The 19,300-nt window shown below is 38.1% G+C and overlaps 4 protein-coding genes across 15 annotated transcripts in view; 2 read left to right on the top strand and 2 right to left on the bottom strand.

The window, feature by feature from the left end:
• LOC147158331 (serine/threonine-protein kinase PDIK1L) overlaps nucleotides 1-14,373 on the top strand; it is a 39,578-nt gene extending 25,205 nt beyond the window's left edge. Inside the window, exon 5 of the transcript XR_015090769.1 lies at nucleotides 14,341-14,373. The gene's annotated coding sequence lies outside the window, so the exon portion shown is untranslated. The remainder of the gene's footprint in view (nucleotides 1-14,340) is intronic.
• Nucleotides 1-17,457, bottom strand: part of elp3 (elongator acetyltransferase complex subunit 3) — a 29,696-nt gene extending 12,239 nt beyond the window's left edge. Inside the window, exons 1-9 of one of the 2 annotated variants that reach the window (XM_086060874.1) lie at nucleotides 17,313-17,457; nucleotides 16,935-17,050; nucleotides 16,181-16,319; nucleotides 15,950-16,020; nucleotides 15,492-15,555; nucleotides 14,397-14,465; nucleotides 13,138-13,292; nucleotides 8,527-8,688; nucleotides 8,316-8,442 (exon numbers count right to left, since the gene is read on the bottom strand). In XM_086060874.1, coding sequence (XP_085917000.1) covers nucleotides 8,316-8,442; nucleotides 8,527-8,688; nucleotides 13,138-13,292; nucleotides 14,397-14,465; nucleotides 15,492-15,555; nucleotides 15,950-16,020; nucleotides 16,181-16,319; nucleotides 16,935-17,041 — 894 coding nt within the window. In that variant the 5' untranslated portion in view covers nucleotides 17,042-17,050; nucleotides 17,313-17,457. The remainder of the gene's footprint in view (nucleotides 1-8,315; nucleotides 8,443-8,526; nucleotides 8,689-13,137; nucleotides 13,293-14,396; nucleotides 14,466-15,491; nucleotides 15,556-15,949; nucleotides 16,021-16,180; nucleotides 16,320-16,934; nucleotides 17,051-17,312) is intronic. The other variant, XM_086060873.1, reaches the window with a different exon arrangement.
• On the bottom strand, nucleotides 3,196-6,483 carry LOC147158332 (uncharacterized). The gene is made up of 2 exons (XM_086060872.1): nucleotides 5,752-6,483; nucleotides 3,196-5,241 (listed from the first exon to the last, which is right to left on the bottom strand). The coding sequence occupies exons 1-2, from the start codon at nucleotides 6,190-6,192 to the stop codon at nucleotides 3,388-3,390; spliced, it is 2,295 nt and encodes a 764-aa protein (XP_085916998.1). The 5' UTR covers nucleotides 6,193-6,483; the 3' UTR covers nucleotides 3,196-3,387.
• A 725-nt stretch (nucleotides 17,458-18,182) lies between the features above and the next one.
• The window catches only part of LOC147158329 (kinesin-like protein KIF13B), a 42,169-nt gene continuing 41,051 nt past the window's right edge, over nucleotides 18,183-19,300 (top strand). For 5 of the 11 annotated variants that reach the window (XM_086060930.1, XM_086060933.1, XM_086060931.1 and 2 more), the window contains exons 1-3: nucleotides 18,224-18,320; nucleotides 18,436-18,522; nucleotides 18,708-18,790. In XM_086060930.1, coding sequence (XP_085917056.1) covers nucleotides 18,721-18,790 — 70 coding nt within the window. In that variant the 5' untranslated portion in view covers nucleotides 18,224-18,320; nucleotides 18,436-18,522; nucleotides 18,708-18,720. Of the gene's footprint in view, nucleotides 18,358-18,435; nucleotides 18,523-18,707; nucleotides 18,791-19,300 lie in introns of all 11 variants that reach the window. The other 6 variants (XM_086060936.1, XM_086060934.1, XM_086060937.1 and 3 more) reach the window with 4 other exon arrangements.

The following is a 19,300-nucleotide window of genomic DNA, read 5'->3' as shown; positions in this document are numbered from 1 at the left end:
TTTCAATGGTCGTCAATTATACACGGCTTTTCGTGGGCTGGCCAGATCTCTATCCCTCACAAATAGCTGAATTCCACTGTATAGATTTAAGTTATAATATCACCATTCACCACTAGATGGCACACATAGCAAAATCAAATAGACATTAATTTGCCATTAAAGTGCATTTTACTTGTGAAGGAACTGCTAAATATTCAATAAAGATTTCCTGCACTGTCTCTATGAATCACTATTGCTTTTTTTGTTAACTCTTTGACTGCCATAAACGTTATAAAACGTTTAGCATAAACCTAGGGAAGGGCGCCGAGGACGTTAAAAGACGTCCCCTATGTTTTTTTTTTTTTTTTTCAAAAACGGGTGCAGGAAAGCCTTGGGCAGCTGTGCTGAAAGTATCAGGCATATCTGAATAGTAAAAGACTCGTTTTGGCCCCTAGAGGGCAGCGATGACTCTCTTTGCACAAGGTTGGATGGGCCGCCCACCGTGGGCGTCAGTAGAAGACGTGAGGCGGAGCTAGAGTGTTGAGGAGACAATGGCTGATCCAAGCCACAATGGCTTGACCAAGCAACCGGTTACAAGCAGCTCACGCTTGAGCATTTTTTTCAAAGACGGAAAGCATCAATCAATACTAAAAAGCGCATTGATGTCGACGATGATGATGATGACTCCGAGCTTGACGCCAAAGTTGGAAGCTTTGACGTGACTGTTATGATTACGTAGTAAGCCTCACCGGCTAAGCGCGGCTAGCGCTGCTAAGGCCGGAAAACGCGCACAATAGCCGGCCGGGTACTTCTACACAATCGGACATTCGATCGGGCGATGGAGAGTTGGCATCGACCAATGCAGATTGATGATGATGATGATGATGACTCCGAGCTTGACGCCAAAGTTGGAAGCCTTGACGTGTTTACGATCACGTAGTAAGCCTCACCTAAGCGCGGCTAGCGCGGCTAGCGCTGCTAAGGCCGGAAAACGCGCACAATAGCCGGCCGGGTACTTCTGCACAAGCGGACATTCGATCGGACGATGGAGAGTAGTCGAAAAGCATCGACCAATGCACATTGATGATGATGATGATGGTCACTCCCGAGGTTGACGCCGGAGTTGGAAGCATTGACGCGGCCGTTATTCTCTCGTCATAAAGCCTCACCGGCTAGCGCTGCTAACGCCGGAAAACGCGGAGCTGCACAAGCGGACATTCGATCGGACAATGAAGAGTACCCCGAGTCCAATGCATATTCATCGGAGGAGCGGGTACAGTCTGATCACGGAGAAGACACTGTTTCTGGACTACGATGCCACCATGAATGGAGTGGATAAAATGGATCAGAACATCTACCACTCGGTATAGCAACCGAAGGACATGAGGAAGCCACAACGTAACATCACCGTAACGTAACCGTAGCATGATCCTGATATTAGACTTTATGGCAACACACACTGCAGTATATACTTGCTATTCCCCGGAAAAAACGGCCTGCAAGAAAGTGGAGCTTTTGCACGCGAAGAGGCAATCTGTTGTGCAAATGCTGTTGCGTCTCTTTGCACGCAGGAGAGTGTTACAAAAAGAAAAACTGTCGTTGAAACATCCACATATTTGTAAATAGCACCACAGTTGCACACATTTGTAAATAGTTTGCCAAATTGTTGTCAAATTGTTACACTGTTGAATGTAAATAAACGTATTTTGCTATCAAAAAACACTTTTTCATTCTTGGTGGTAGTGTTTTATAGAAGTAAAGCACTATTTAGGTGTTTGTGGCATCATTCATGGACAAAAAGAAGTGTAAAATTCACTAGAATGCATGAAATAATATCGTTTCACTAAAAGCTTGATTTCTCCGTATTTTGGTCCAAAACAGGCGAAATTGGGTCAAACTAACCATTTTCTATTGTTGATTACTAAAGAACGGAATACGGTAGAAACAAACTTTTTTTTCTGATGAAAGATGAAAGTCCAATCTTTCCTTTGGTAGTACGTGTGTTTCCATAGTCCAAACAGAACATTTTCTGTGGACCTTGAAAGATCAGTCAAAATGCTTAAATCGGCTGGCACTGACGGCATCCCTTTTCTGAAAACGTCTGGCAGTCAAAGAGTTAAGTATAGCAAGAAAATATATTATAGTAAACTGCTGCAGCATAAGACAAATGTCAAAATACCTGGAAAGTCCTAAATGAAATCCTAAAAAAAGAACAAAATGAATAGAAATGATCCATGTTACTTTTCGCTAAGTAATGATATCATCATCAGGGAAAACAAACAGATAGCCGTCAAATGTAATGAATACTTTGTGAACGTTGGAAAATAATTAGCTGACTCAATTCAGCCTTCAAGTACCACTGATGGTGTGACCATTCATATTATAAATAGTAATGTATATTCAACTTTTGTGAGAGAAACCGATATAGCAGAAATAATATATATCGTTTACAAATTCGCAAACAAAAGATCCACTGATTGGAATGGATATGATCAAAAAAAAACATTGATTGTATTATTAATCCTTTAGTTTATATTTGCAATCAGTCTCTGATGTTGGGAAAATTCCCTAAATCAATTAAAATAGCTAAAGTCATACTAATTTATAAATGAGGTGACAAGCATTTGTTTTCCATGTATAGGCCTATATCACTCCTATCACAGTTTTCTAAGATCTTAGAAAATGTATTTTTTAAAAGGTTGAATAACTTTCTAACTAAACACAAGATACTCAATGAGCAACAACATGGATTCAGAAAAAAACGGACTACTTAATTTGCCCAGATCGATTTGGTTGAACAGATTGCAAATGCTACTGAAAGAAATATATATTCAGTAGGAATTTTCTTGGATCTGTAAAAAGCTTTTGACACTATTGATCATAACTTGCTCTCGTTAAAGTTGCATATGTATGGTATTAGAGGACTGGCCTATGATTGGTTAACTAGTTATTTAGTGGAACGGTAACAGTTTGTTTATATTAACAACACAAATTAAAAGATTTTTAATGTAGCGTGGTGTTCCACAGGGATCAGTTCTTGGACCTTTACTTTTAATTTTGTATATTACAGGCATGTGATTTGACCAAAGTGAAATTATCTGAAAATTTAGCCGGGGGTCTGGGGGGCCGCGAAGCCCCCCGTAGCTCATGGGTTTTCCGTGATTTTAAGTACTTTCAATGCACTCAGATGACAAAGAAATAGACAAAACAACAGCATAAATTTCCAATGTATATTGAACTATCCCATATAAAATTGCAGTTTTAGTCAACTCAAAATCAGTCACATTCAAAAATTATTTATGTCATAAATAATGTTTTTCTATTTTTTGCTCATTAAAACATTCAACATATTTACAGGAATATACAAGTGTTCATTCTTGAGCACAATCCATTCACATGACACAAACACTACTTCCTCCTAGACTTCATTGCTTTGGAATGGGTCTTTCTAGCCTGCTTCTGTGCAGCTTTGATGGTTCTTCTTGAGGCAGCCTTGCTCATTTGAGTGTCCTGTTTCACAGCAAGTTCTGTTCGTTTTGCAGACAACATAGCTGCTTCTGCATCCTTCTCCTCCCTGTACCTTTTGGAGGATGTCCTCAGATTTAGGCACAGTTTGGACTGCACAGGATCCATCAGAATGTCTTTCCTGCCAAAATGGCAACTCATGAGAGCCTTCACCATCTTGGCCAAGGTTGGGTATCTTCCAACAGCAAAGACTTGAGCCCACCAACGATCCAGTGCAATTGCCTTCCCCTCTGAGTCCAAAGGTGTTGGCAACTCACTGTCCAACTGGTATTCTCTCACCTCGAGATCATAGTTCCCCAGCTCTGACTCATCAAGGACATTGGTGACCAACGATGACAGCTTCTTCAGTAGGTTTAAAGTTAAGCTGTGTCCTCTGGCAAGTGGGTCAATGGCAGAGGCTGCTTTCAGAAGCTTGCTGTTCATGGGCAACTTTTTCTGAAGGTACAGTCCACATGCCAGATATGCTGCCTTGGCTTTGGCTTTGAACTTGAACACAACTGACGACTTGTTGGAAGAATCCATCAATTTGCTGGTGACACCACCATAGAAAATATCCTTTTCTCTGAGTTGGTTGGCTTTGTTGTTCAGCTCAATTTCTGTCAGTTTACAGCCTTGAATGGACTCTGGCTTCAGGAAACAGGACAAGAACTTCTTGAAGAAGGCCACTTGCTTGTCGTTCAGCTTGTGGATCATTGGTGTTTTCGTCTCAAAGGTGATCACATAGTTCTTCAGCAAGGGCAGAACTGCTGTGTACAGGTTGAGGGTGAGAAGCGTATCCAATCTTGTGAAGAATATCTTCTCATAGATCCTCTGCTTTCTCCTCCTTCCTTCCTCAGTCATGTGCTTTTTGCCTAAAGCTGATTGTATGTCTTTGAGTTTGGCTTTGACTTCTCTTGGAATATCCTTCTTGTGGTAGATGGCCATGATGGTGGGGAGATAGAGTTCTTTATCTTCTCTGCCAAGAAATGCATGGTAGAAGATGGTAAAGACATCCATGAGGCGTAAGGTGGACATTGAAACATCATAGTTTGAAAGCCATCGATGGCTGACAAATCTCTCTGGCATGGTGAAGGTGATGCCTGTAAGAAAGCAAATTTCTTGAAGAGCTTCCTTCAGATCGGTTGACCACTTGAAATCATTGAAGAGATCATTATGGAGTCCTTCAATCTTGTACTCAAATGGCTTGCAAAAATGCTTGGAGGCGTTGTGGATGTGGTGGCAGGTATCCCCATCTATGTTAAGGAGATGTGGTGCTGGTCCCCCTCGCAAACGCGTCTCAACTCCAGATTTGGAACCCCGCATCACTGCACATGAGTCCATCAACACAGACACCAAATTGCTCCAGGGAATATTGTTCTTGGTCATGAGGGCTGAGAGTTCATCAAAGAGAGATTTGCTGTCAACTTTAACAACACTCAAAGATGCTAAATGTTCCACCACAACAGACTTTGTCAACGGGGAGAAATAGCTGACGAGTACACACAGGACACGGTGTAGATTGTTGCTGGTGGACTCGTCAATGTTCATTGAAAAGTGGGAGGATCTTAAGTTTGTTAAAGTCTCATCAAGCATAGTGCGAGCAAGGCCATACTTCATTTTGTATGATGCACTGGTTCTATCCATGGACAGTCCATTCAGAGCTTTTGGATCCCTTGCCAGTTCCTTTGACAGTGTGATGAGCTTTGGGGCCATGGTGAACGGAAGAGAATTTTCGGCCAGCACTCCCAACAGCATTGCCTGAAGAATAAAAGAAATTCAACAATAATCAGTAAACAATTAAATAATTTAAATAATTATTTGAATTATAATCCTAAATGTCATGCGACCAAAGTAAATAATAAATGATTTAGTCTAAACTTGCATGCACATTCACATGTCAGAGTATTTATTATGGTAACAAAAAACGTTGCAAATTAGCTACAAAATAATAAATTATCTTTAACCATTGGAAATAATATTTACCATGCAATAAATCATTTAATCAATCATTCTTAATTTAATACATAATGCATAACAAAAACATAAAATACCTCATGCAGCAAGCTCTGGTAAAAACACAATCATTTCGATCATCTCTGTACTAACTGCATACTGTAGACAGTCAACATATTGAAAACTGAAAGTGCTAACATGCAGCATTCATTTGAGTTTGTGGATTAACCATGTTAAATAGTTAAGGCCATTTTTATTACGTTATAATATTTTCGAAAATTTGATTCCGATTAATTTGAAAAGTTTACCACCTACCTCAAAATTCACGACTCTATCAGCAACTGGTGCAGGTTGTTGGGGTGGATCACGTCTCTCCATTACCGCTCCCGATTGTGATGTCAATAAGGGATGGAGGCCATAAAGTTTTGGAGTTTTCGTTTGGGCACCAAAACTTCCAGCGATGGAATAATTTGTTGTTCTTGACTGGAGTTCATTTACGTGTTTTTTGCTCTTTGCGTGACTTTCAAGAGCTTTGAAACCTCTCCCACCATAGTCAATGGTATCATGGCACCAAATGCAAAGCGCTTTCCCGGCACGATCGATCTTCCGAATGAAGTCACTGAACAAATTCGTCACAGTCTTCTTTCCAACATTTGTCGATATATCCTTCTCTAACCAGTCCCAGCGAAACTTGTTTTTTACGAGTTTGTCAATTTCCTTAACTCGCGGAGCATCTTTGCGTTCGATCACGGACATCTTTCTTTAAACACTCGGCAAAAACGTGTGCGAAATGAACAACGGCATACTCTTATACCTTTATAACAAGCGCGTTTATTGGTCTACAAACAATGGCATACTCCTATGCCTTTATAACAAGCGCTCTTATTGGTCAACACGGAGACTTCCGCCAATCGCAAGATCGGTTTCATTTCAGTTGCGGAAACACTAAAACGGAATGCTGTAGAGAGACGAAATCGGATTTTTTTTTTTGGGGGGAGATAAAAAAAGCGGAATTCCGCGAATTAGCGGAAAAATCACATGCCTGATATTAATGATTTACATTTGGTTACCACTTCGTTGAATGGTGTTTTATTTGCTGATGACAACGTTTTTTTTTTGTAGAGGGGATCACCTGAAACAACTCCTGGATATGGTTGAGAATAAATTACAAATTGTTAAGAAATGGTTTGATGCAAACAAATTATCACTACATACTGGGAAAACAAAATGCATAATTTTGGGAAATCGGGCATCTAATGAATGCAGAAAGATAAAAACTAATGAGGTTGAAATTGATACTGTGACCAAAATTCAATTTCTAGGGGTAATAATCGATAGTAAATTATCTTGGAAATCTCATATAAGCCATGTCAAAATGAAAATGTCAAATCTATTGCTCTTTTATACAAGGCACAACATTTTATAAACCAAAACTCCCTGAAAATATTATATTGTTCACTCGTAGGTCCATATATGACTTACTGTATTGAGGTTTGCGGAAATACTTATAAAACAAATACAAATGCTATTTTCTTGTTGCAAAAGAAAGCAAATACGAATTATTAGTCAAAAAGCATTTAGAGAATCAACTAGTCCACTTTTTATTCAGTTAAATATACTCAAATTTAATGACATAGTAAGTCTTAACACACTCCAAATTATGTTTAAGGCAAGAAATGGACAGTTACCACAAAGTATCCAGACGTTGTCCTTACTACTGTTGCCGTTGTGCTTGCTCAGAGGGTACACGTGCAAGGTTAGACCTTGCTGTGGCGAATTGTTTTGATTTGGTGCTATATAAAATGTACAATTATTGAATTATTGATTATTTCTTATTTTCTTCTATTTTTGTAGTGCTAGAGGGGTAGGCACAGAAATGAAAAGCTTTTGCTTTTGCCTACACCCTTTTGGTTGTATATTTATGTATGGAATTTGTTTTGTTGAATTTTTTATTTGCTAATGAACCGAATACATTTTCATTCATTCATTTTCATTTAAGTAGATCTCTGAAAATTAACTACTACTCCTATTCCTAATAAATAATAATAATAATAACTAGACTAAGTGCAATTTCCGCAGAAATTGCGAGGGAATGCTGAAAGCTGAATGCTAAGCTGAATGCTTATGAAGTAAATTGAAAGATAAATTATGTGAAAATTACAAAGTATTAATAGTGAAATAATTTGACAATGATTAGTATTCAATATTGAATTTTTACTTAAGAGTTGTCCAAGCGGGGTTTGAACCCAGGTCTTCCGATTTGGCAGGGAATTGCTCAAACCACTGACTTAACGTGTCTTGTTCAAAATCATGGCTTATGCCGTATTTATATTGAAAAGTGTCATCTGATGCTGAAAGGTATCGATGCTGAATGGGGACACATGCTTTTAATCATTTCAGTTAAACTTATAATGCATTTCCTGATATGATCAGTTGGTTTGCATGTAATCACTTAGCATAATTGCCATGGATACATTTGCAATGTACAGTCAGAGGTGGGATTCGAACCTGTGACCTATTGGTTACTGGACAAAGCAGATTACCAAGTGTGCCACTGAGCAGTATCAGAGAGCTGGTAATGATGAGCAGTTGTATGCATGAAAGTGGATGTGGAACGTTTGACTTAGAAAAAGTTCAATGTCAGTCACATTGAAAATGAATGGAGAAAAGTTTATATTTAATGTTAAATTCTGCAAATACTGTAAGTAATGTGGAATCAAACGATAAATACCTCGGAAGGCAAGAATTTTGGAAGAAAGTTGAAATTTGAACGGTGTAGATTGAAAGTATTATGTGGGAGTTGTTTTTTTAACAAAAAAGTGAGGAGAATAAAATGCTATAATAAGTAATAAAGGTTAGAAACAACATGAGGCACTTACAATGAATTGCTCCACATCTCTCTCTATGCCAACATTGGGCAGGTCTGGCATCATGTGGGCCACCACTTTGAAGCCAGCATCTTTTGCCAGGTGGAAAGACTCACAAACCGCTCGAACCGTGTGACCCCTGCCATGCACACACACAAAAAACATGTACAGTCAGACAATGTCCTTGCTTAGTCTTGCAGAGTCTTGCAGTCAGCCCACTGACCTGTTGGTATCCCTGGCCACATCTTCATAAACACTTTGGACCCCGATCTCCAGTCTTGTGCAGCCGTAGCCCAGCATGTCACTCAGGTGTCGCTTGAGGCAGTAGTCGGGCCTCGTCTCAATAGTGATCCCTACACACTTAGTATTACTGCGCTCAGAGTACCTGTGGATGTTAAATAAATAAAAAATTCCAATGTATCAATCAACATGACTACCAGCTTTTATTTTGGCATGTTGTTTTATTTTATGATTTACTATAGTTTGACAGAGACAACATTATTGGGGTAATTTGGTAACATCAATTTACATGCTGAGAGAGTGCATGGCTCATTACTCGCAGAGTTAACATTAACCTCGCATTAAGGACATGCAGATGCAATAAAATTAATATGATAGCAAAAATGTGATTGCAAAGCAAATGTTAAATGAGATATTAATGAGTATTTGCTTGATGATTAAAGCAATCTAAAGGAATGATTTAGAGAGAGTTTTGGATACATCCATTTGCAAAATCAGAATCAGTACCAACCTTGGGGTTATGATAACAATGAATGGACTACAGACTTATATGTACTGTGAAAGGCGCTTCTCATAGCTATACAGTAAGCCAAGAAGGCAACATCAGCGAACTCAACATCTTTTAGCACATTGTTTTGGTTTAATTGCCCTTGACTTTACGATTATGATGGCTGTAATTGCTCTCATTGCAGACCACAGTAAAAAAGCTTGAATACACCCAATTACAAGCTACTGTTTTAAATCAGTTGTACTGAATTTATTCAGAACAGATACATAAAACAATTCTCTTTGTATGCATTTGGTATCCAGTCACATAAATTGTTAAGCTTCTTTGCCCACCCTATCTAATTTTGAGGATTCACCATGAAAAAAAAGGGTTCGAGACCCTTCATCCATCTATCCTTCTTCTAAAGGGTTCGTCCCAATTGGGCTACACGCTGGACTGGGCTTCAGCCAATCACAGGGCAATACAGACAAACAACCATTCACACTCACATTTACGCCTACGGACAATTTAGAGCCTTCAGTAAACATATTGTGTGTTTTTTTTTTTAATTGAAATTCTGAGTACCTGGAGAAAACCTATGTAATATGCAAACTCCTGTAATCATTGTTAATATTGACTACTGTATTATAAGTATAATCATCATTAGGGATGTTCGATACCACTTTTTTTCAGACTGATACAAGTACGATCACTCAACTTATGAGACACCGATACTGATACCAAAGAAAGAGCTATATATGGGTCATTAAGGAATAAGTTTGTCTGATGTTGCCCATTTTATGAATTATCATATGATGCGACCAAAAATAACCAATTTGGGACTGTTAAGAAATACATTTAAAGACAAGGAGTATGTATCATCCACAAGACAGTCGAGAACCTATTGGAGCAGCTATCACGTTAAAAAACAACAACAATATAATAGTTTTAGATGGCTAATTTTTATTCAATTCAAGTTGAAAATATTATGTGGTGCGACAAATCATCATCTAGCGCAGAGGTCAGCAACCTATCCTGTCAAAAGAGCCATTTTAGACCAAATAAATAACCAAAAATCTGTCTGGAGCCACAAAACATTTAAAGATTGTGATGAAGGAAACAGTGTGTTAGTGTTAGTCTAATGTACCGAGGGCCCAAGAGCTAATTGTTGCTGCACCAGAACAGAAAAATATGCAGCATGCAATACTTTGACTTTTTGAATTTTATTTTGGCAATTTTTCAGACTTTTTTTTGTTTTTAATACATTTTTAGACGTTTCTGCTTTTCTGTCGATACCTTGAAATAAGGCCTGGTATCGGCTTGACACTAATACCTTGTATCAGTACTCAGTACTCACCCACCCCTCACTATTATATTACACAATAAAGTAATTTCCACAACTATGCATATAAATTGGAAGTTATGTGTCTCGTCACCTTTTTCTGAGGAGACTTTCTACAAGATTTTGAAGTCTATCTGTGGTCATTTTTATGAGGTCAGAGATGTTGGACTGATATTGGACCTGAGAGATTCCTGCTCATCTGGAAGAGCTTGATTTCAAGTAGGCGAACAGAAATATCTCATCGTCATACTAGCCTGATTTCATTTTCCAATGACCATTAGCTCTCCTCCTCATGCCAGCTCACATTTCTTCTGATTCTGTAGGCCCTGGTAGTAAATATCCATCTTTTACAGTCTGCTGGTTGATCTACACCAATTATTGGAGTTTGTGCTGCCGAGAGGACAATCAGATTGTGTGAAATGAATCAATAAAAAGTCTATTATCTTGGGTGATTATCTCGACGTATCTGGCTGATGTGAAAAGATTTGGAGCATCGTGACCATGCTGAGGTGAGTGTCATACGTGGGTACACGCGCTAGAAACAAAAACACACACCACGCCACCCTCCTTGCCACTGAAACTCCATAGCAATTACTGCAATCAAAGCATCTTAACAAGGCCTGCTGATAGCTGATAAGCTTTTTCTCTCTTTTTTTTTAACACACACACACACACACACACACACGTGTGACAAACACATACATATGCTGGGAAAATGACGCACAACCAAACCGCCCTCTTTGGTCTTATCAGACTTTAGGGAAGTAAACAAAGTCCTGTGAAAAAAAAGCTATTATTTGGTCCAAATCGTTTGACATCGTCAGCTCCTGAGCAAATGGGTAATTCTACTTTGACTTTGAATCTTCTCCAAGTAATCTTAAAAGTTGCTCCTCATCCATTCCGAGCAGACATGGGCCCAGTTTTATTCAAAACTCAGTGCCTCAGTAAGCGAGAAATCAATGGAAGCAGCCCCAAAAAACTCCCAGACAGGGTCTTATTTCTCCTGAATTTTGGATCAGATGTCTGCTGACATGGGCATTAAAACTTCCATCTAATGGAATTGTTGCTGGTGTGGCTAGTTTGTCTTAAGGGGGATCAGGAGGTCAGTTTTTGTGTATTGTGGATAGTCAGAGTATAAGTTCAAGGGAACAAGTTGTTTGAGAGCAAAAATGGCTAACAAGGTGGTCCAAAAAAAGCACCATAGTATAGCTACAGTTTGCACTCATTTTGAATTATATTTTTGGCTTTGCAATGTCTTGAAGCAATCATAGTGAAACAGCTCCCTCGAGTGAACAAAATAATATTACATTCATTCACTGGTGCAGCACAGTGGTTAATTAACTACAGAAGCGTAATGCATTCACTTGTGGGGAAAGAAAAAAAAACTCCTGAAACTCCTGTTTTTCTGACTACTGATTTTTTGGGGAGCATTGTTTTTAGTGTATTTTTTTAATTATTACTTTCAGTTTTTCTGAATATTTTTTTCTGTTAAACTGCATTTTTATTCTGTCATAAAAAATATTCGGAAGAATAGGGTGGAAAATTATTCAGAAAAACATGAGGAAAAATTACTTGGAAAAACAGAAAAAAGTATTCAGAAAAACAGGGTGGAAAATTATGATGACAAAAAAAACTGAAAAAACAAAATTTCCGTAAACAGCACCAGTTTGTTTTTCTGAGTTTTTTTTTTTTTTTTACCGCTCAACTCCGAACTTGACATGTTCGTATACTTACCTTAACTGAGCCAGTAAGGGAGGTATGTGGGAAAATGTCTGCCATTAATGAGTCAGCAACAAGTCACTTAGAGTTCAGAGGTAAAATAAATAAATACTCAGACCACCACTTCTGTTTTTTTAAAGTCATTTTCTTTCAGTTTTTTTTTAAATACCCCCCGCCCCCCGTTTTTCTGAATATTTTTTTTGTCTATTTTTCTGAGTCATTTGTCCTCCTGTTTTTCTGAATCCCCCCCCCCCCCCGTTTTTCTGAATATTTAAAAAAATACTTTTTATTCAGCCTTTCCAGACATTTGACTCATGTACAGTCAACTACTAATACTATAATAATATAGAAATATTACCAACTAGGGCTGGGCAATAAATCTAATTAATTCGATACATCGTCATTTTAAAAATCGAATCGTTGAAAATTTGCTAAATAGCAAAAAAATCGAATTTTGTCTTTTGGATTATTAAAAGCTGCTGTTCTTATGTTCTGTTACATTCAAATGTTTTTCTAACCAAATCAAGACCCAGAAAGGCTTGATGACTTCACAATTCCAGAAAACATGGAAATGATCTGTGTCTGAATGCTCACACAACCTCCAGCACATTTGTGTCATTTTCTACCGGTAAGTTTGGGTGTAATGAAGTAACAAATTTGATTCTTCCAAACAAATTCTCTACAACCTTGTAAGTGGGTTGTAGTAAGATGAGCCTTCCACATGTCATCTCATCTGCCTTCTGGGATGTCTTCATCAATCTTATTTTCCCATTTGTTCGTCACATATATAGTTGATCCATTTCTGGAATCTATCAAGCATAGACACAAAATTTATACAATCCTACTTGGAGTCTTTTTATACGCTTGTACTTCTCAACTTTAGAGGCTTTTTTTCTCTAATCAAACTGAACCGTAGGACATCAGGGACCTTCGACTTCCACAGTGGCTATGTTCCCTAAAGCCCCTAAACGTAAAAATATTTTTAGGGTTTTAATGTAATTTAAAAAAAATCCCCTATGAAGGAGACATGATAAACTTTTGAGTACCTTACAGCCTCAGCCACATTATTTGACGTGTGTCCAGACAAAGCATCGTGAAGATTCCGAATGAAGTAATCCCTGTAGTCTTCAGAAAGAGCCATGAAGGTTCCACCCATTACAATGAATTCCACCTTATCCACACTGTGGCCCAGCTGCTTTAGCTGCAGACACACAAAATACATACATGTTGTTGATGTGCAGTTTTGTATACCAATGCATATTAGCAATAGTTATGGGAGCTACAGAATAACAAATGAATAAAATTTGTCAGAGATGCAATAGCGGCCTCTGCTGTCAAGAGAGGGAGTTACAGGACTCTGCTGCTGATCATACTGCTACCATTCGACATGGGATTGTTTGTATCAATTTATAGAGAAGTAAATTCTTAATTCAGAACAGAATTTAATATGAGACCAAAAAGATGTGAGGAAAGAAGTGAGACTGCAGATTACAAGCAACAGTGTGAAGGGCCCTTCATCCAGGATTTGCTAAGTCATATTTAAGACCACTATGAATGAAATGTAAAGACCTATAGCATGACAATTTATTCAAATTGAATCATGCAGTAAGATGGTTGTTTTAAAGGGCTCTATAAATAAATTTGAGTTGAGAAATGTTACACCCGGAGTGGGCAGTAAAATACAGCAGTCTTGTGGGAAAAACGGTCAGGTTATAAAAAGCAATACTTAATTGTGCATAACAGAATGATATAGCATTACATTATGTGCAAAAACCTATTTAAAAGGGAAAGTCAACCCGAACAATAACATATGTTCTATGCAGCCCGACTAGTCTAAACACGGTGTTCTGAATAATACTATGTTTGTGAAATATGAGTTAAGCATCAAAATCCACCTGTTTTTATCCATCCCAGGGGGCGGCCATTTTGCCTTTTGCTGTCAAATGATAATAACATCACAGATGTCCAGGGCTCAAGTAGCGACCAATCATGGCTTTCCTGTTCTCTGAAGCTGAGCCATGATTGGTCGTTGCCGCTCACATTGTGAATGAAATAATGATTATTGATGTTTGTTCACCTGGCTCCCACCTTCTTTGTAAATTTGTGACTTTATTGTTGGAGTGGTTTAAGTGAATTGGAAACAGCTCAACACAATTATTTACAAGAAGAGTTGTCAGGAAAGTTGACGTTGTGTGTTGATGCTTTGCATAATGGGACAATGAAGTTTTGACAACAGTGTCTATTTACAGTACATGCCCTCATTGGCCAGTGGCATCAACTACTACAATGAAAGCGTACGACTGACCTGCTCCACACGATGCCTGGTCTGAAGGTAGGGATCATATCGCGCTCGAATGGCTCTCATTGAAGTCGGCTATAACAAAGAAAAACAAGAGATCAATTAAAAATATATTAAGAAGCCAAGCCAAACAAATAAATACAAACACCAGATTTTCCTCAAATAGTGCCTCCAGTCTGCTTCAGATTAATTTCAGTGTGATGTTTTAGTGGCTGCCACTCAAATGTAAAGGAGTTCCATGCGCACGAATAAAGAAGATTTTATGTTATGTGGACACACCCTTTTCTGATTAGCAGTTGAGCTGACTCGGTGCTTGCTCCTCAGAGTAGTTGGTGCGTGCGTGTGGATGCTTATGTTTCTGGGACTAGAGGAGTTCCGATCATTTCTACCAATATATATTTGTCTAGCATGTCTAGGTTTCTTCTGTTTTTCTGCATGTTCAATGTGGCCTAAAAAAACAACAACACAAAAATCTCCTGTTTGTTTTTGTTTAATCAGACTTCTCCTTACCCCTTCCCTTTCAGAAAAAGCAAACGACAATGATATATATTCAAAACGAGTTTGTCTCTACCTAGTGAAATTTACTTCTCCTGACACCTTTTTTGCAAAATATGAGCCTTTTGTAAACAAAATTAAAAAAACATTTATGTAAACACAATCCTACATGCTTGACACCATTTTTTTTATTATCTTTTTTTTGTTGCTTATGTCTTGTAAACAGACATCTCTAAATAGTACCTGTCAGTGTAAATGTGCTTTCTATAATTTTATTTTTGTTATTGTTCTGCAGGTTTACAAACTGACAAATTTTATAACTTCATCTTTTTTTTAATGATTTTTTAAATATCTGTCCAGGGACTACATGTAGAAAACCTGGGGCATTTACAGCAGTGTTTATTAATGTGTACCTGTTAAATAAATTTTAACAATAGCATTTTAAATGATCAACAATTTAACATAATAAAATGAGCCTGTGTTGCTGAGCTGGTCCATGTTTTTGTTTTTTTATAAATAAAGTTTGACATTGAGTTCAGTAAAATAAATAGTTAAGGCCTCTACTGTATAAGAAGAAATACAGCAGTCTGAAAAAACATATCTTACCTCATAACCAGTGTAAGACTGTGTGGAATATTCAAAGTCTGAGTCCGGCCCACCAGGGCAGTACCTACAAACATGAGCATGGCAGAAAAAAGGAAAACAAAGGTGAGTCTATAAATACATGATAGGTATAGTGAAGTATTTGTAGTTTAAAATGAAAAAGTATTTAAACCCTTCCTGGTTTTTTTCAAAATTACCACACTTAAATGATTCAGATCTAATGATCTAATGATCTGAATCATTTATTTTAAATATCTAAGTGTCATAAATATGCAAACAGTCAGAAATAACAAAGGAGCAAATAGTTTAGATTTTTTAAATTATGTATTAATGTTCAAATGGGCTGTTTGATATTTGTCTTCCAAACACAGACAATTCAACAAACTAGCCAAGGAATTGTTTTATCTTGTTTGGATGTAAGAACGATATCATTTCAAAAAGGTTGAGGGCAGCTGTCATACACACAAATGTTGCCGGTGAAGCTGATATGTGGACATCGATGTGGTTTGCACATCACAGCAACAACTGCAATCTGTGTAGAGACAAAAAAAAAAAAAAAAAAGAACAGTCATGTTTTTTTTTTTGTTTTTTTTTACAAATCATGAGGAACAAATTGTACACATTAATTAATAGTAATGCGAGAGTGATGTCAACAATGTTAATGAGTAATTCTGTGTCAGAGAGCTACTTACCCCACTAGCAGTGCGGATTGGTTTGGCCTTTAGCTTGGGTACCAGAGCACGTCGGTATTGTGGAGGAACAGCAGCTATAATATCCACCAAACGAGGTTGAGCCTCCAGGCCATATTTAGCGGAGGTCTTTGTTTTCAGTCTGATAGAAAATAAGAAGTGTAAATAGCTGCAAGTGATATCACTGTGGTTATTTGTTCAAAGTTGATTTTAACCTTGTGGTAGTTTGGACTTCATGATTATACGCTACTAGGCCATTTCACTCTACCAGGGGTAGACAACCGTGGTCCTACAGAGCAGTCCTGCGCATTTTAGATGTCCCCCCCTCCAACACAGGTGATTCAAATGATCTGCTTATCAGCAAGCTCTGGAGAAGCCTGATAGCCATCCTCACCTGTGTTGGAGGAGGGAGACATCTAAAACACGCAGGACCGCCGCAACCTAGGACCAGGGTTGCCTACCTTTGTTCTGCACATACACGCAACATTATAACTACTTGCACATTTAATACAATCTTTGCAAAGATAATAAAGCTATCAGAGAAGTATAAATCCAACAAAGGGTTTCTTCTTGTGGGTATAGATTGCAGGTTAGGTACCACAAAATACAATTGGATCTCCCAGATAGTCTACCTTAACGAAGTGGCCAGTCCTAGTGCATTTGTCATAATAGTACAAGGATTATAGTATACTTTTTCACAACCCCTTTGATAGGACATCAAAATAATGCAATATGTGAAGTGTCAAGTGTTACATACTTGTTGAGGTTGATGTCTTTTCCCTCTTCATGTGCTTCAACCAGCTGTTTGATGACATCGGCGATTGTCATCATCATCAGTTCAGCTCGACTGAGGTCACCTGTCATAAACAAATTCTCAAATATAAAAAAAAATACCAACGACTTACAATTTGAGAAGAGCAATAACACACTGAACACCAATTGAGCAAATGACATAACATAATAAAACAACTGATAATGAGGTAATGTTGTGGCAAAAAACATTGATGACTTAACTGTACGATTATTGATACATCATGTGAAATATGGGTACATATGACTTGTCGTTAGCATTAGCAATTAGCTCCGATAGCCTAACTCAGAGCGACTCCAAGAGCTACACTTTGTCACAACTCACTCTTTTTCTTTGGCTTCCCCATTCTTCCGTATCTGTTATCCGCTTAAATTCAACTGTGTTAAAAAACTTTACAGACGCAAATTGGCTACGCTTGTGGGCAATTATAGTAAACAACTCCACGTTACATCAGAACACGGCTTGCCGCTCAGCAACTTGAACTGTCGTAAAACGACGTAAAAGAGAGTTCGCATTTAAAACCATTCTGCGCAAAAGCTAAATCGGTTTACTGCATGTGAATACGATATAAATTTAAAATTACCCTCACTTAATGTTTTTCATGCCTCTTGTGGCTACAGTGAGACTTTGTTTTTCATAGTGTATTTATGCACACACAAAAAAGGATCCTCAGAATAGAATACTTGATTGAAACAAAGTATAAACCTCATGTAGTATGCTACATTAGAATTATAATATTAAGAATTTAAAGAACAGGATTAAAGTAGCACAATACATGGACCGGAGATGATACAGTACATATCATTTCACCTGTCCTAAAGTGTGTGTGAAAGAAAGTAAAAACATCCACTACTACACACCTTGCTCTTCATGTGTTCTAACCTCCCATTGCCTAGTGGGCATATTATGCAAATTATCATGTAATTTGCATTTTTACATCGAACGTGTTACTATGTTGTATCATATGGTGATGTACTTGTTATAGATCAACCATCTACTTATTTAATTGCAAAATCGTCGGCAAACACGTTTTATTTGCGTTTATACACGGTGACAAGTGGCTTGTTTCTCACGGTTTGTGTGTCAACGTAGTTAAGAAGGTAAATAACAGACTTGTATAGCATACGGACCGACCCAGTGGTATTGAAGTGATTCACGTGCTCCTGAACAGGTGGTTTACAGATCAGATGCCGACTGGCAACTTGTTCCCTGGCTAAATCTCACCGCTGTAAATCCCTTGAGCTGCGAGGTGACATGGCTTGACGAATCTCTAAGGGAACTTTCAGGAAATACAACAGGTGGACGAGCCCACGCAATACCCCGTGGACCACCGTAAGCGACTTTGTTACACCTGCAAATATTAACAAAGGTTTGATTGAACAGCGGGGTCAGTTTCGTTCAAATTTACTACAGTATTTTAAAATAGTTTTGTGTTTCTGTCAACCAGCTCTCGTTAGCGTCCTTGGCTAACTGAAGGAGACGTGGGTGTCGGTTGACTGCGCACTTCCACACGGTCTATATGCACAATATTGAAGTGAAGTGAAGCTTTTGTTTGATACAAGTTTTGTTTTCGTGGGGTGTGTTTTGTCGCTTTTATTTTTTAATATCTGAGACATACTTGTTGGCTAAACCCTTAGAAAATTCCGTTGAGCACAGTGGGGTTAATAATTTGGGCTGTACAGGAAGTGTCAAATTAACCATTACTATTTTCTCCCACAGGTCAGGCAGCACCATGGATGACAACAAGCTGAATGACTCCAACGTTAAGGTCGCCGTTCGTGTGCGACCAATGAGCAGGAGAGGTGGGCTAAAACGTCACACAGACAGTCACCATGCATTTATGATTTTATGTGCCCCATTGGGCAGACGTTCGCTTTTATAATTGTGTCGAGCTCCAGTGGGCATTCTAGACTATTTTCTTTTGTTCGTTTACATTAAGAGGTTTGTTTGTTTGCGTTCTTTCTTTTTGAAAAGGTTTATCAGAATGACTGTTTGAATGGAAATTAAAACAAGTGCAGAATGTGCAAGGGCGTTACCACATCCTGTGTTTAAAGATGATCTGTATCTTATTTAAACAGCAAGTGACAGTTATTTTTTTGGGATCTCAATTAGCACATTTTGGATATCGCTGATGGGCAGAACCCTCATACCTCCAACATAATCACTCTTAGGGAGACCCCAAAATCAGCATGTTTTGTCCAACAATTAACATAATCAATGACAGAAAACCATTTTAATACTTTAATTAAAAAATAATAATAATGAACCAAATTGTGACATGTGGTTTTAGCCGGATACCAGCAATATAGGAC

This window comes from Leptonotus elevatus, chromosome 18, assembly GCF_054856555.1.
Source record: "Leptonotus elevatus isolate MCC_2025b chromosome 18, RoL_Lele_1.0, whole genome shotgun sequence".
NCBI classification, from domain to species: Eukaryota; Metazoa; Chordata; class Actinopteri; order Syngnathiformes; family Syngnathidae; genus Leptonotus; species Leptonotus elevatus.
Note: the sequence above shows the minus strand (reverse complement) of the source record. Positions and strands in the feature narration are given on the sequence as shown.

Coding starts and splice junctions, on each gene's coding strand:
- LOC147158332 (XM_086060872.1), bottom strand. CDS start 6,192: ATGTCCGTGATCGAACGCAAAGATGCTCCGCGAGTTAAGGAAATTGAC. Junction 5,242..5,751: donor ATAGAGTCGTGAATTTTGAG/GTAGGTGGTAAA, acceptor TTTATTCTTCAG/GCAATGCTGTTGGGAGTGCT.